The 15,090-nt window shown below is 37.2% G+C and overlaps 1 protein-coding gene across 1 annotated transcript in view; it reads right to left on the reverse strand.

Moving 5' to 3' along the window:
* The window catches only part of slc6a8 (solute carrier family 6 member 8), a 38,461-nt gene extending 27,886 nt beyond the window's left edge, over positions 1 to 10,575 (reverse strand). The window contains exon 1 of the mRNA XM_082189149.1: positions 9,612 to 10,575. Within this exon, the coding sequence (XP_082045275.1) occupies positions 9,612 to 9,897 (286 nt within the window). The 5' untranslated portion in view covers positions 9,898 to 10,575. The remainder of the gene's footprint in view (positions 1 to 9,611) is intronic.
* Between the last annotated feature and the right edge of the window lie 4,515 nt (positions 10,576 to 15,090).

The following is a 15,090-nucleotide window of genomic DNA, read 5'->3' on the forward strand; positions in this document are numbered from 1 at the left end:
CATAAACTTTGTTTCTTTACATTTATGGTCGCTGTTTTCTCCAATACATTGATTGACACTGTCCGCTCAGCTATAGCCAATCAGCACAATAATAAAAGTGCTGTAGCGTAATTCGTCCTCCCACATCCCGCCCCCTCCTCCCCCTCATTGGAGAAAAATCACATTCAACGTGCAGGCATGTAATGTTGTAATCCAAGCGATGATAGTTTGTAGACGAAAATTGACATATGTACATTTTCACAAACAACGCCACCAACAGAGATGTACATGATGGAGAGGAAACATGGGAGATGATGGACGGTGCAGGGGAGGAGAGGGACCTAATTTAATTTTAAAATAATAAAAAGCGAATGAATTATTATCAACATTTCATGTCCATTTATTTATTTATTTGCTGAGTAGCTACATACACTTTAAAAAAGTTGCTTGAATGTCTAAGTCATTTAAACGTAAATTACATTAAACTGACTCATGTTACATAAAAAATTAGTTGAATCTTGTATAACTTAGAAAAAAGTTGAACAATTTGTAACTTATTTTGATGAGTTGAAGCTATGTAAAAACATTTGTTGTCATAACTTGCTGATGATATAATTTTTTTTACAGTGTAATAATTCTGGATATTACTCAGTCAGCTGCTCGCTATCACAAAATAAACCCAATACCGGAGTATTTTGCAATAATGACTGAACACTGACAGTACATTATCCTTTACTTAACTTCCACTAGCTCACGACTAGACAGCCACCTCAGGTGTGGAGAAAATGTGTTAGGCCGTGTGTCCAACAAAGCGTTTTTTCACGCGGCTGGCGTATTTTTTCAATTGTTTTCAATGAAGCGCTGACCGTTCAGCGTTTTTTACAGGTCGCCGAGAGTTGAAGAATGTTCAACTTTGGGTAAAACGCAGCGCTCATTCACTGTCACTTTTTACCTAACCGTCCAATCACAGTGGAGGAGGGGCGGGACTAATACCACACCGACCAACCGCTACATTATGCTTTTACAATGTCAACAGATGACAACAACAAGCATAATAACTGCACAAAATCATTTAAAACAAGTGCCAGAGAAAATACATTACATTGTATCGACATTTTAATATGGAATTAACACAGAAACAAAATATGTGTGAAATGAGATACTAGTAACACTTTCGCGGATTTTCTGTATCATAACAAGCATGTCTCAACTGAAAAAAACGCAACGCTGCCAAAATGCTCTCAAGCGCCCACAGTTAGGCGTTTGCTGCAGAGCGCCTAGCGTTTTCAGCTGGCTAAAAACACGGCCTTAAGCTTTCTATTCTGGATGGGCTTAAAATGTATTGAGAGTTAGCGATCGCAACGGTGCTGAAACCTGTTTGCCAGTTTGCCTGTGAAGCCCCGCTGAGAAGTTCGCATCATCCTGTAAAGCACACCCAGGAAGCGCTTTCACTCCTTTCTAACGAGCAGCCCTTAAAACACAGGCAGAACTGATTGGATTCTTGGGTAATGAGGGGAGACTATAAATATAGATTCCCACACCTCCCCCTTACAGAACAGATGGATATGGACACTCTGTCAACACATATGGCTCACTCCACTCAGAAGCCAATGATATTGTTTGCATGTATTACCAGGTGAAAATCGACTTGTCTCCAGCATCAGTATGTACTGTCGGCTAGCTAGAACCACATGCATTCAAATAAGAAAAACACTGTTCTAGAAATGTAGTATGTTGGATTAATAAGTACATTATTCATTTTAGTCCCTTTTTGGCTTTTTTTGGTAAAGACTCTCACTTGCACCTACATACTGGAGTGCGCTTGAGAACTTTTTTTTATATTTTAAAGGCTCATTATTATGATTTAGTATTTCTTTGTAATGTAGAACAATGTTAGCAATGTTATAATATTCTTATATAATATTCTTTCTCAGTCCTGAAACTCAAACCATTTTTGATGGTTTTTATCACCTTGTTTAAGATACTACAACAACAACGATTTCACAAACTGACATGATCATACTTGTTCTAGAATAATAAAAACATGCAAGGTTTGGCTCATGTTTGGGAAAAAAAAGATGAAAATGCACGTAGTTTTGCATGATTTGAGGTATTAATCATGTCCTTATGCAAATTTTTGTGCAAAAAGAGGAAAAGCTATGCTTCATACTTAAGGTTTCATACTTTATTCAAAGTTTATTCAAATCCCTAACTATACAGTAAGTATTAGCAGTAGTGATGGTGCTCTGCAAGAATACCTAATAAATGCTCTAAAACAAGAATATTGCAACTAGACTATTAAAACTACTAAGCGCAACAACAAAATTGTCAGCATATTGAAATAACAAGAAGATGAATTTACGCAGAATCTAATACACAATGGCTGGACCCTAAAGCACCCACGGTTAGGCCCCAGTCAGAAAAAGGGGATTAAAAGATTAACAGACGCTCTTCTTAATCGCCCGTCCATGTGGAGCGAGGAACTGATGTCAGTTAGGCAAGACGCCAACATGTCCTAATGTGCTGACATCACTGGCCTTCTCATGCCTAACCATTGAGAAACAGACACATTGAAACAATGCGCATTCTGAAATGTCATTTGCAATATAGGAATTTGAAACTAATCCACTTTGTAGGCTTGGAAATGTTGGAAATTACATTTTGCCAAAGTTTTACTGGTATTGATGATCATAAAAAATTCATTAGGGGTATGGCGTATTAGCTGTACACATGATTATGACACATAAATAAACCAATAAATAGTGTGAAGTGAGATGTGTTCCATAATGCTCACATGTAATTTATGTTTCATTCATACTCGTAGCCAGAGGGCGCCCTCGCACAGAAAGTCCACAAGTGAGATTATAGTAATAAAACGTATGACTTTCCAGAAAAACCCTTATATGGACAAAGGCATCCAGATAATGCTGCAGCTGAATAACTTGACCTTATTATATATTAGAATCTATATCTTAAACATATGCATGTATATTATCAATGCATTTTAAAAATGATCGCGACGTGGACGATTCCTCATCGATACAGTCATAGACCATAATCGATTATAGCCTACTGACGTTTCTCTGATGTCATTCATCATATACGCACTACTCGCGCTAGCGTAAAATGGCGGAGGGAGGCGAAACACAAAAGCGAGTAATAAAAAATGCACCCACTATTTTAAAATTTACAGCGTGTGAGCTTGAGTGTGTGTGTGCGTGCGTGCAAGGCTGAAAGCGTGTGCGTGCGTGCGTATGTACGAGGCTGTATGTGTGTGCGTGCGAGTGTGCGCAGGTTGAGTGCAATTGTGTTTGTGCGAGTGTGTGAGCGTTATTGTAACTTAAAGGTATAGCGGAGGATCTTTCCAAATTTTAGATAAGACCCGCCCTCTCCACTTTTTGAATTGATTCACCAGAATGATTGACAATTAGGAGGACCAATAGTATAGGTTACCCACCAGGAAGTAAAACATCCTCCGCTATACCTTTAAGTACACTTGACAGTTTCATGCACTTTTAGTATTTACTAGGGTTTGTTCTAAATAGTCCTTAAATCGTGAGACCAGTGACGATTCACACCCCTAATATATATATACATATGGAGAGCAGGTCAAATCTAATGCAATGCATATATACAAACAATTCGGTGTCATGTTTCTTAAAATGTGACATTTCCTAAAAAAAAATTTGAATACCAGGAAGATAAAACCAATCTGCTTTGTTTGTGTGCTGAAGCACAATCACAATGCCAGATTGTTATTAAAGACTGTCAGATCGGGGAGATTTTAGAATAGCTGTGATACCGTATTACAGACACAGCAGCCAAGGACGGGTAGAGGGCTTTACTGCAGAGATCATAAATCTACTATGTGGCCACCATTCTGTTCAGCTTGGCCTCTCTTAACTCTGAGACGCCGCTACATAATGCTGTCACCTGGCAACAGAAAGACTGGACTGTGTCTGCATCTCACATGTACATTCTGTATATGAGTTAGCGACACCACAGTGTCAATCTGAGCAGCTCAATGAAAGATTTGTTACCTTAGATAGCAGCACAGACATAAGAGTGAGCAGATCGCTGAACTGACTGCAGAGCTGTATAAAGAAACAGATAAGGCAGCTAATGTGACCTATGACCTCTACCATAAAAACTTGCAGTACAGTATGAGGCTGTTTGCTATCAAATAACAATCTTAAATTGTTACGGTAACAAACTGCAAAAAAATCACAAGTATAAGAGATTTGACCTACAGATTAACACAACTTTAAGTGTTGTCTCTTAACTTTAAGTGGTTCACATCAAGAACTTTAGACTGTTTTAATATAATCTGAGTTCTCTACAGGGAATTAGGAAAATTAGCAGACCTTCACTACAGGTGTGGAGAAATCTCTTGTGAGGTCTATGGGAAATAAATTAGCTCACGAGTGATTTGGCTAGAAACGGATTAGCAACACCGTATCAAAACTGCAAAGTCTCTAGATACACACAAGTGAAGTTATGGAGGGACGCAGAGAAACACTGTCCATGAGGCTTAAGCAACCCGATATATTAAAATTAAGTGTTCACCCAACAATGAAAATGTACTATTTACACATCCTTAAATCGTTCCAAATCTGTATGACTTTGTTTCTTGCATCAGAGTTCTTATTCTTAACTAAAAATGAAGCATTTTCCTTAATTAAATATAAATATTAGATTAAAAAAGTAAAATGTCACTGTGGCAACTTATTTAAATATAATAATAAGTTGAAGTACTAAAATTACTAAAACTGAAATCAAAATAAATTACAGATAAATAAAAAATATTAAAAAAGTTATAAAAATGTCAAAAACACATCATTAAATTACTAAAACTAAAAAAACACTATCTTGCATGGAGCACAAAAAGGGGCGTAAATTAGAATGCGAAAGTAGATTTATTCCAATGAAAGTAGATCTCAAAGATAAAGTGCATACAAATTCATAAAAGCGTCATAAAAGTAGTAAATAAAACTCATGCACTCTATTTCAAGTCTTCCAAAATTTGGTAACACTTTCCAATAAGGTCTCATTTGCCTAACATTAGTTAACATTATCTAACAATGAGAAATACAATATTTATTAATCTTTCCGGGTCGTGGTCACCATTCACTTTCATTGTATGAAAAAGAGAAACTTGGACATCGATCTTCCAGTGATACAGGTTAATAACAGTAAATAATCATTTTTATTTTGGGGTGAGCTATTTTTATTTTATTTTTATTTTTTTATGACAAACTTAAAAGATTGCATGGGTTTGAATTTGACCTGTGGCTAAATTTGTCTTCTGAGAGTGAGGAAAGTAAATATCACAAGTATCTCACAGACTCAACCTGTGAACACTGAGTAAAAGAATGTGTGACATGATCCGTATTTACTCTCCTTTTGCCAGCAGGACCTTTTTGGTCTTTGAGAGGTCTGATTTGATTTGGCATAACAATTCAAGATCCTGTCAGTTTTACAGACAAAGACGACACATTGTGTTTCGAAACCTGTACCAGGACACTGTAATTCTGTTACCTTAGAGATCCTTGTTGGGGGTAAAGAAAGTATTTGAGCATGAAGAGCTCTAAGAGTCAGCCAATTCTCACTAGACACTCATGCATCTCATATTTCTCAAGCTGGCACGTCTTATTTGAATCACTTATTGTTTTCGGGAGAATTGATGGTCTTCGTGAAATGTTCCCAGCAGTCGGTTTCCATCACCTTTCCCCTCTACCACAGGTGGTGGAGATTTCAGATCCAAAACACACTGACATCTTCTCTATCTAAATAACCAGAACACAATGAAATCAAGTTATCCGTCAAGACCAACTAGAATTGCAACCCAAGTGCTAACACAACATTGACCTAGTCTTGACATTTCACTCACAACAGGGATTCAGGGCGGTGCCAAAGACAAACACTGCTTTTAGACATGAACATTTACAGTTCACATATTCAGCGTAACGTCACACATCTTGACAAGATGTTTTTAAGTCTATTAGTGAATAGGACAATATTGGCATTTTTCCAAGGATAGTGGGAGACTATCCAGATTAGCATTATATTCATTCTGTTAGTCATTTCTCATCATTCTCTCTAATTAAGATCTAGCGAGGATGCCACTATTAAGCAAGTTATTTTGTAAAGTGATTTGCAACTATCCCATATGCGTACTGTAATGTAATCAGGATTCGACAATGAGGCTAATGATGTGCAAATGATCCACGACTTCATCTTTAATAAAGGTAATTTTTCATTAAAGAGGAAATATTATGCTGTTTTAAAAAGTCTTGATTTAGTTTTTAGGGTCTACTAGAATAGGTTTTCATGCTTGAATGTTCAAAAAACATTATTTTTCCTATATTTAATTTTTTTTGCAGCACTCTCTTCCCAGGCTGTCAGTATCGCTCTGTTTTGTTCCTGTCTCTATGAGGCCTCTCCTTCTGAAAAGCGCAATGTACTCTGATTGGTCGGCTGGGCCAGTGTGTTGTGATTGGTCAACCGCTTTGAGCATGCTTCGGAAAAGTCACACCCTTACCACAACTGTGAGTTTCAACACACTACTAACACAACACTAGGGCTGTCACAATATCAGATTTTTCACACCGCGGTTATCGTGGCCAAAATAATTCACGGTAACGATATATCGCGATATCCACAGAAACCTTGAAAAAAAAAAGAAGATCAGTCAAATTCATCTTTACAAGTATTTATTTTGTGTTTTGCTTTCTTTTTTAACCAATGAGTCACACCATTGCATACAACAATTACAACAATTAAGACTCTGGCTTTCTCAGGCTTCTTTGACACTTCCACGAGAGAGAAAATTCTGTCAAGTTCAACAGTATTATAAATAAAGCTTTAACAACACAACTAATAGCTTAACCTGTTAACTTGCGTTCCCATTTGGAACCCAAATCCGAGAAATGACATACCCAAATGAAATATAGTTCATGATGCCTTTGGACTTTAAACATTGTAGACTCATTTGAATTCACAGAGAAAAGATCATTTGGAAGCTTGCTGTTATAGCGCAGCTGAGATCTGAACAGCACACGTTGCTATTTGTGTTTAAACTATACTCATTTAAGCCTTGCCAATTTAAAAATTCAAGCGCAAGAAGACGCGAAAAATAACTTGAGTGTTCTATGAGAAGATTGTGTGTGCGCCCTCATCCGAAACGTGTTTTTAATGTTAATCAAACAACAAAAGACAAGGAAATCACTCACTGCTCTTCACTGAATAGCTTTTGTAACTTTTATAATGATTCCTCTTTATTTATTTTCTACAGTGAAGATTATATGTTGTTTTACGTTTGATTACATTATACATTGTCTGTACCTGAAAACTACTGTTAGATACTTGAAAAGCTGTGCTGTTGCTTGCATTTGAATAATTTGTTCTTATTTTTCCCATAACACATACCGAACCGTACCGAAACCGTGACCCTAAAACCGTGATAAAAACTGAACCATGAGTAATTTGAACCGTTACACTCCTAATCCCCATACATCAAGACAAAAAAGTATGGCCATTCATTCAGCAAATGTTGGATGGCATCCAGAGTGATGGGGACACGGGGAGACAGCTTCGTCATTCAGGCAAACACAATGGATCTCTTTCTAATGGGCTCTTAAAGTGTTACCCAGACTTGGCCTTCACATTCTATAGCCATCAGAAGATGACTCATAGAGCAAAAAAGAGAATCAATGGCGAAACAGTGACGATAATGATGAGAGGCTCACCATGACTACTAATGCTACTCGAATCCGTCATTAGCCAGCAGCTCACCCTGTAGCCAAAGACTGGTTGCCCACTGAAGCTAAGCAGGGTCGAGCCTGGTCAGTACCTGGATGGGATTCCTCCTGGGAAAACCAGGTTGCTGCTGGAAGAGGTGTTAGTGAGGCCAGTAGGGGGCGCTCACCCTGTGGTCTGTGTGGGTCCTAACACCCCTGTAAAGTGATGGGGACACTATACTGTCAAAGAGCACCGTCCTTCAGATGAGACGTTAAACCAAAGTCCTGACTCTCTGTGGTCATTAAAAATCCCAGGATGTCCTTCGTAATTAGAGTATGGGTTTAACCCCGTCATGCTGGCCAAATTTGCCCATTGGCCTCTGTCTATCATCACAGCCCCCAATCATCCTCATATACAGTACAGTATATACTGAGTGTCTTCATCACTCCGTCTCCTGTTCAGCATTAAGCTGGTGTGTGGTGTGTGTGGTGGTCTGGCGCAATACCGTCGCATCATCCAGGTGGATCATGATGCACATTTGTGATGGTTGAGGAGATTCCCTCCTTCTATATGTAAAGCGCTTTGAGTGCAGAGAAAAGCACTATATAATTGTAACTATTTATTATAATTATTAGACAACGGCTGTGTCCCAAAGCCTAATAAGCTGACTACTTAGACAGCATTTTGAGCATCATAGGCACCTTTGTGTTTAATAATGTGTTTAATAAAGACATGTTGTTAGCCAAATTAAAATTGCACTAAAGCTAAATGAAACTATTTATAAATTGTTTACACACATTTATTTTTTCAATTATATATACTACTTAAATTTAAGACTCAGCCAAGATTTGTCAGATAAAACCCTGAATTTGATCTATTTTAGTCAGGTCATGTGTGACCTCTAATGGTTGCATAGAAATGTGTGACCTCTACTTGTGCTTTCATGCATTGCATTCATAGAGCATTTTCACCTTCAATATCCATTTATAGCTGCATTTGCCACTCTGAAATACAAGAGTACACGCAGAGTGAGCGGTAATAAATGAGTGCTGATTTAAGACACTAGTCTAAAGTGAAAGTGGAAAAAAAAAAGCCAAACTGGATCATCTTACAAACATTCGATCCAGCACGTACTATGCGCACTTCTACTGTCTGTGGCTAAGTCATGGGGAACTGGTGTACAGACACATTTGACAATCACACCAGCTTTATAATTATAATTAACCAACTAATCCAGTTTAACAAAATAGTTTGAAATGTCATTAAACTTGAATTAATTCTGTATAGTCACTTAGTGGCCCCCCAAGTAGTATTTAAACTGAATAAAACAAAAAATGCTAAAGATTTTCTCAGAACTAAGCCATTTTTAAAAGCCATTTTATATTCGTTTTTAACAGTACATCTATTGCTTTATCATTAAAAACCAACTAATCAACTTTAAAAGCAAAACTTTGCAGGTAGAGTGTTTGTGCTAGGCTACATTTTCTTTTAAATAAATGCCATTTGGTTTTTTTATATATATTTTTTATCTAATACAATGATATTCAGATTATTAACAGAGACAGACTGATTTTGCCTGCCAATATTCATGTCTTCATTTAATCGCTTATTTATTATCATGGCTAGCGAACAATGGCAACATTGATGACACTAAAACTAGCCCTCAACATTAAACCACTGGACGTTAAACAGTAAAACAACAGTGTTCACAGCTTACTATTTTAAGGTATTGTTTGCATTTGCAATTTTTGTTCAGCCACCGAATGCATGAATGAATGAATGAATGAATGAATGAGTCACACACACAGGAGGTGTCTTCCACCGTGCAAGTGACGTCACAGACTAATGACGTCTCATCTAAAGGGATCTGAATGTGCTGCAGAGAGTCTTACCTCCACCATTTTTGTAGCACAGGTAGGGGAAGCGCCAGACGTTCCCCAGACCCACGGCGAACCCCACACAGGACATGATGAAATCCATCTGTCTGGTCCAGGTCTCTCGCTCAGGGTAGCCCTGCCTCTTCTCCACCGCAGAGATGGCTCCAGTGGCCGCGGGTCCCCCGTTGAGGGTCCCATTGACGCCTTGATGCGCGTTTCCATTGGGAATGAGATGGCCCTTCTTCTCCTCCACCAGGACCATGTTCAGGGCGCAGTCTGCGTCCAGAGAGGATTTCTCCATCTCTCGTGTAAACAAAGCAAATCAACCTCCTCACGAGAAGGGCTTAAATCAGCAGTCAAAAATAAATATTTGATCTCTTATTGTTTTTGGACTAAGTCAGTTTCAGTTGTCTTTTTACACCAATATGTCCCTTTTGTTCCTCTTTAGGTGCACAGGATCTGGTCCTTTATCCTTTTATTTAATAAAATCAGCTGTGTTATTCTTTACGAATGTATTTTTTTATTATTTTTTTTATTCCGTTGGCAGTTTGATTTTCTCGGCGAAATTGGCAACGGTTTTGTTGGTTCGTTTTTATCAAAAAGCGCGTTTGTAAAATAAATAGTAGACTTTAAAAGAAAAAAGACACCGATTTAAAACAGCACCTTCAAAAACAATCCACGAAACACTTAAAGGTGAGTCTGAAGAATCGCATGGGAACGTGAATCTCTCAGAGAGAAGGCGACTGCGGAGACGGTAAAACCAAAGCGGCCCTTTGCGCGCGCGGATCAGATGAATGTAATGGAATTACATTCACGAATTGATCGCTTAAATCTCTTCAGACCATTGTTCTCATCGGTATTAAACACCCCAAATGTATAAATGAGACGCTATTCGGTGTCTACAGGAGGTGCGGCTGCTGCTGTCCCTCTGCGTGCTGACTGACTGTCTGATGCGTCCGCGCGAAGCCGCTCGGTGTTTTAACGGGCTCGGTAACGTCATTTGAAGCTCATCCCTCCCCCTCCGTCCCGCTTAAGGAAAACAGGGAATGGAGAGCTCACGTACGCCGCACACTACATACTGTATACTGCATACTACACCGCAAGTGCGATTCTAGCTCACTGGTGCGCTGCGCGAGATCAGATATGAAAGAATTTCAGTGCAGTCTGATCGCCACTGACGCCACACAACGCATTTTTTATTTTTATTTTTTATTTAAGCTGTATAAATCAATAAGGGCAGTAAAATGTGATGTACACAAGCATATGTATAGATAGATATATAAAATAGTTTTTCTTTAAAAAAAAAAAAAATCTAAATGAGAACCACACAAAATAAGCAAATAAAAAGTGAATCAAAATAACAGATAAAAAATTAATAAAAAAATTAATTAAAAACAACTTGTTTGTAAATAAAGATAAAGATTTGGGGGGCTGGAATTGGGGAATGGGGCAAAAAAAGACCATTACCCGTCATCAAAAATCTATAAATAATGTATTATAAATTAATTTAGAATTATTTTACCATTACATTTCACATGAACTATGCTAATCCATAAACCTTAAATAAAAAATAAAAAAGCTAATTGTATTTATATGTTTTTATTTGTAATATTAATTGTAAAATAAATAAATAAATATTATAATTTTAATGTATTTTTTTTTTATTGTCTTTTGGGACTAGAAAGACAGCTATCAGCAGAAGTGGGAAGGGACTTTTTAGCACATGCGGGCAGTCTGTCAGTAGGTGTATGGTATGGCATTCCAAACATACCCACAGCAGGCCACGTAGTGCCGTGATGACTATTATTCATCAAGTACACCCATCGGGGTTTTTTTGCATTTCAAAGTACATAAGCCACCGTCTGACCACAGGAGATCATGTTGTTCCTTCTGGAAAATTACAAACTTCCATGAATCACTGCAGATTTTTCATTGATTTGACATGCTCTCCCAAGAGGGATAATATATATATATATATATATATATATATATATATATATATATATATATATATATATAAATATATATATACTATAGAGAGAGAGAGAGAGAGAGAGCTGGTATTAAGTTTTTTCTGAGACTGTTAAAGGTGGAAACAGTTTGTCCTTGTGGGATTATAAAATTAAACTAAGGTCAGATTTGTCTAATGACATGCATCAAATTTTCACAAACATGTTTTTGGACAGATTATAAGATTCTTGAAACCCAAATTCTAAGAAAACCTCACATGTACAGTTGGAGCGAGTCATACTGTAAACATCTCTGGATCATATTGTCCCTAAAAATGTGGCAAATTACAGCAGCACGTTCTGCGAAATGTATGTGGCTGTTCCCCTGAGACGGTTCGAAGAAAACTCCTAATTTTATCTCTATGATGAGTGAATTGTGAACATTGTGATGTGAACTATTTTTCCTCATAAATAAGCTGATTCCAGGGCATATGATAGGGAAATGTTTCAGTTTCACATTTATAAAGTAAACGGTAACACTTTACATTAAGGTTCATTAGTTAACATTAGATAACTACCTTAATACTTCTTCAGCATTTATTAATCTTAGTTAATATTCATTTCAACATTTACTAATACGTTATTAAAATCAAAGGTTGTATTTGTTAACATTAGTTAATGCACTGAACTAACATGAACAAACAATGAACAGCTGTATTTTTATTAACTAACATTAACAAATATAAAAAAAAAATACTATCTCAAATGTGTTGCTCATTGTTAGTTCATGTTAGTTAATAGCCTACATTAACTTAGCTAATAAACCTTAATGTAAAGTGTTAAGTACATTAACTTGACACATACGTTATTGAACTGCAATGACATCCCAAGGCTAAAAACTCAACCTCGCGTCATACAATTTTAGGAAATTATTATGCAACACATATTGTTATATTAAAGCGAAGAATGCCATAGAAGTGCTGCACAGGGTGTACAATCTCGGTGCTCTTTGGTTGTTTGGGATAATTAAGCTCTAAGTGTAGGAACTCCAAGGCACTCGAATTATGTTGAAAAAAGTTTATAAGCCTTTATTTTATTCATGGCTTAAACATTCAAATTGGTGACAAGTACACCTACGCGTTGCGGCTTTATATGCCTTCGTCAGTCACACACCCTGACGAAGGCATGTAAAGCCTTACGTGACCCGTAGTCACCAATATTGTTATTTTAGTTTTGCCTTGAAGTTTCACAATACAACAGTATTGCAGCAACATGCTAAATTGTAAAGCAAACGGAATCGAAGCGGCTATACAGCATTCCTTCCACTTGACAGTTGATCAGACCTGTCCTTTCAACATCATGATCATTTTCACAACTCTGAACAAACACTATATTTTAACTAAGTCTGAGATAAAAAAAAAATGGAGAAGTAAAATAAAGAAGCCCTGGTCATAAGAATAATTTTCAGTTTTCATGTTGACTCATTCGTCAGGTGAAACACAAACCCCACATATGTTAAAATTAGACAGCTTTGCTCTCTGTAAACTTTAAAATAGCTTCTTCCTGCCATCTTTTCTTCTTCCTTACCATACTAGGCTGTTCATTTACTTGGCCACAATATTAAATAGGACCTATTAGGCTTTTTTACATTTTCAACTTCATTTATTGTGTAATGTTGCTTTGGAGTCACTCCAAAGGCAGTTATTTCTCTATCATTGCGCAGTTTCTGAACTACCTGAAACACCTTGATTTTGGTCTTGAGTTTTCTACCGGGAATGTACACATCACAATATCCCTCATTTAAATCCCGCCCAAGGTATAAACAGAGAGGCAAGAACTGGTTGAGTTGTGTCAGTAGTGTTTCGCAACTCACAGTTATAAAGATGTGACATTTCCGAAACACACGCTCTAAGCGCTAGACCAATCACAACACACTGGTCCAGCCGGAACAGAGAGTTACTGACAGACTGGGAAGAGAGGTGCTGCAACCATGTCAAAAAAACATTCAAGCATGAAAACCTATCCTAGTAGGGCCCAAAAAACAAAATCAAGACTATGTAAAATAGGTCTTCTTTAAGTACTGTAATATCAGAATCCTCTTCACTTTTAGAAAAACTGTACAAAAATTGTTCCTTTACATGTGCAACAGCTTGTCACTGTGGTGCTGTTAAAGGGACGACTTTGTTCTATTTATACGTAATATTAAATACTGTCAGAAAGCTTCCTTATTTGCCCCTAAAAGGTGCATATTAGTACTTTAGAGTAACTATTTAATACAGTTAACTAAAGAACTTAAAAGGCCCACACTGAAAAATAACTCATTCAATAAATCCCCCCCACCCCATATTTGTCTGTTTGTTAAATATTTTGATTACAATTTCAGCTACAAATATGAATCATTTTACCATGGTTAAATGCATTCTGCAACAAAGGTTTGCAGCATTCTCCTGCATTTAACTATATTGTATTGAAATACTGAAACTGTGACCAACAAAAAGTAGCCTGTATCCACTTTATTTATCCGTGCACTGCAGAAGTAGGCTATTTTCTGTGAATGTGCAAGACTTCCATTGGCTACTATGTTGTAGGTAAATAACCAGAATAATAACAAGAAGTTGTTCCATTGTCAGTCATTGTGGGATGGGGAAATGAAGCCTCATAATGCACATAAAGGCGTTCCCTATACAGCAGATCTAAAAATCCGAGTGTTGAAAACAGCGCCATCTGCTGGCTAGTAAAAAATAAAGCAGCCAAAAGCCTGTGAAAGAAAAGCTCCGTCAAATGAAGGAGCATCCACCACACACACGTGTGTCATGTGATGACTTTCTCTCTCTCTCTAACCCATTCAAGTGTGGCAATAAATGCCAGTATGAATATCACTATGATGTAATAAAAAAATAATACACACATAGGCCTACTGTGTTGCATATGGCTAGTATTTTATTTCCTGAAATAACTGGTAATCTTCGAGTGACTGGGTATTTTAAAATGTAATTGAATAGGTATTACTCGTAAAATAAGATCTGGGGTTCGAACATTCCGACACGCAATAGCGCACGTGATTGGAGTTGGACAGAAAGTGAGGTTTCGTTTGTACTCGTTCACGTGACTCATTCAGTGAAAAGAATTCACTCCCCGATACGGGGCTTCACTGGAGATTTTGCTGCGTGCTCGATTCCTGCTACGAAGGTAACAACAATATCAGTCACACTCACAGCATGACTGAGAAAACGCCACGTTCCACGGCAAACAAATATAAATATTAGCATAAATAATGGTTAAACGATTACAAACATTCTAAGGGATATAGTTAACCCACAAATGAAAATTCTGTCATCATGTTGTTCATGATGTTGTTGTTCCAAACCTGTATTAAAGTGCCCCCATTATGCTATTTTAAAGTTTCCTAATGTTGTTTTGGAGTCTCCTACAACAGGTTTACATGCATCAAGTTTAAAAAACTGTTTAATTTTCTCATAATATACATTTGCAAATCACCACATTTTCAGTGATTCTCCAACGATGAAGCATGAAGTCAGATGAAG

The sequence above is a fragment of the Leuciscus leuciscus genome (genome assembly GCF_965113295.1).
Source record: "Leuciscus leuciscus genome assembly, chromosome: 13".
NCBI classification, from domain to species: domain Eukaryota; kingdom Metazoa; phylum Chordata; class Actinopteri; order Cypriniformes; family Leuciscidae; genus Leuciscus; species Leuciscus leuciscus.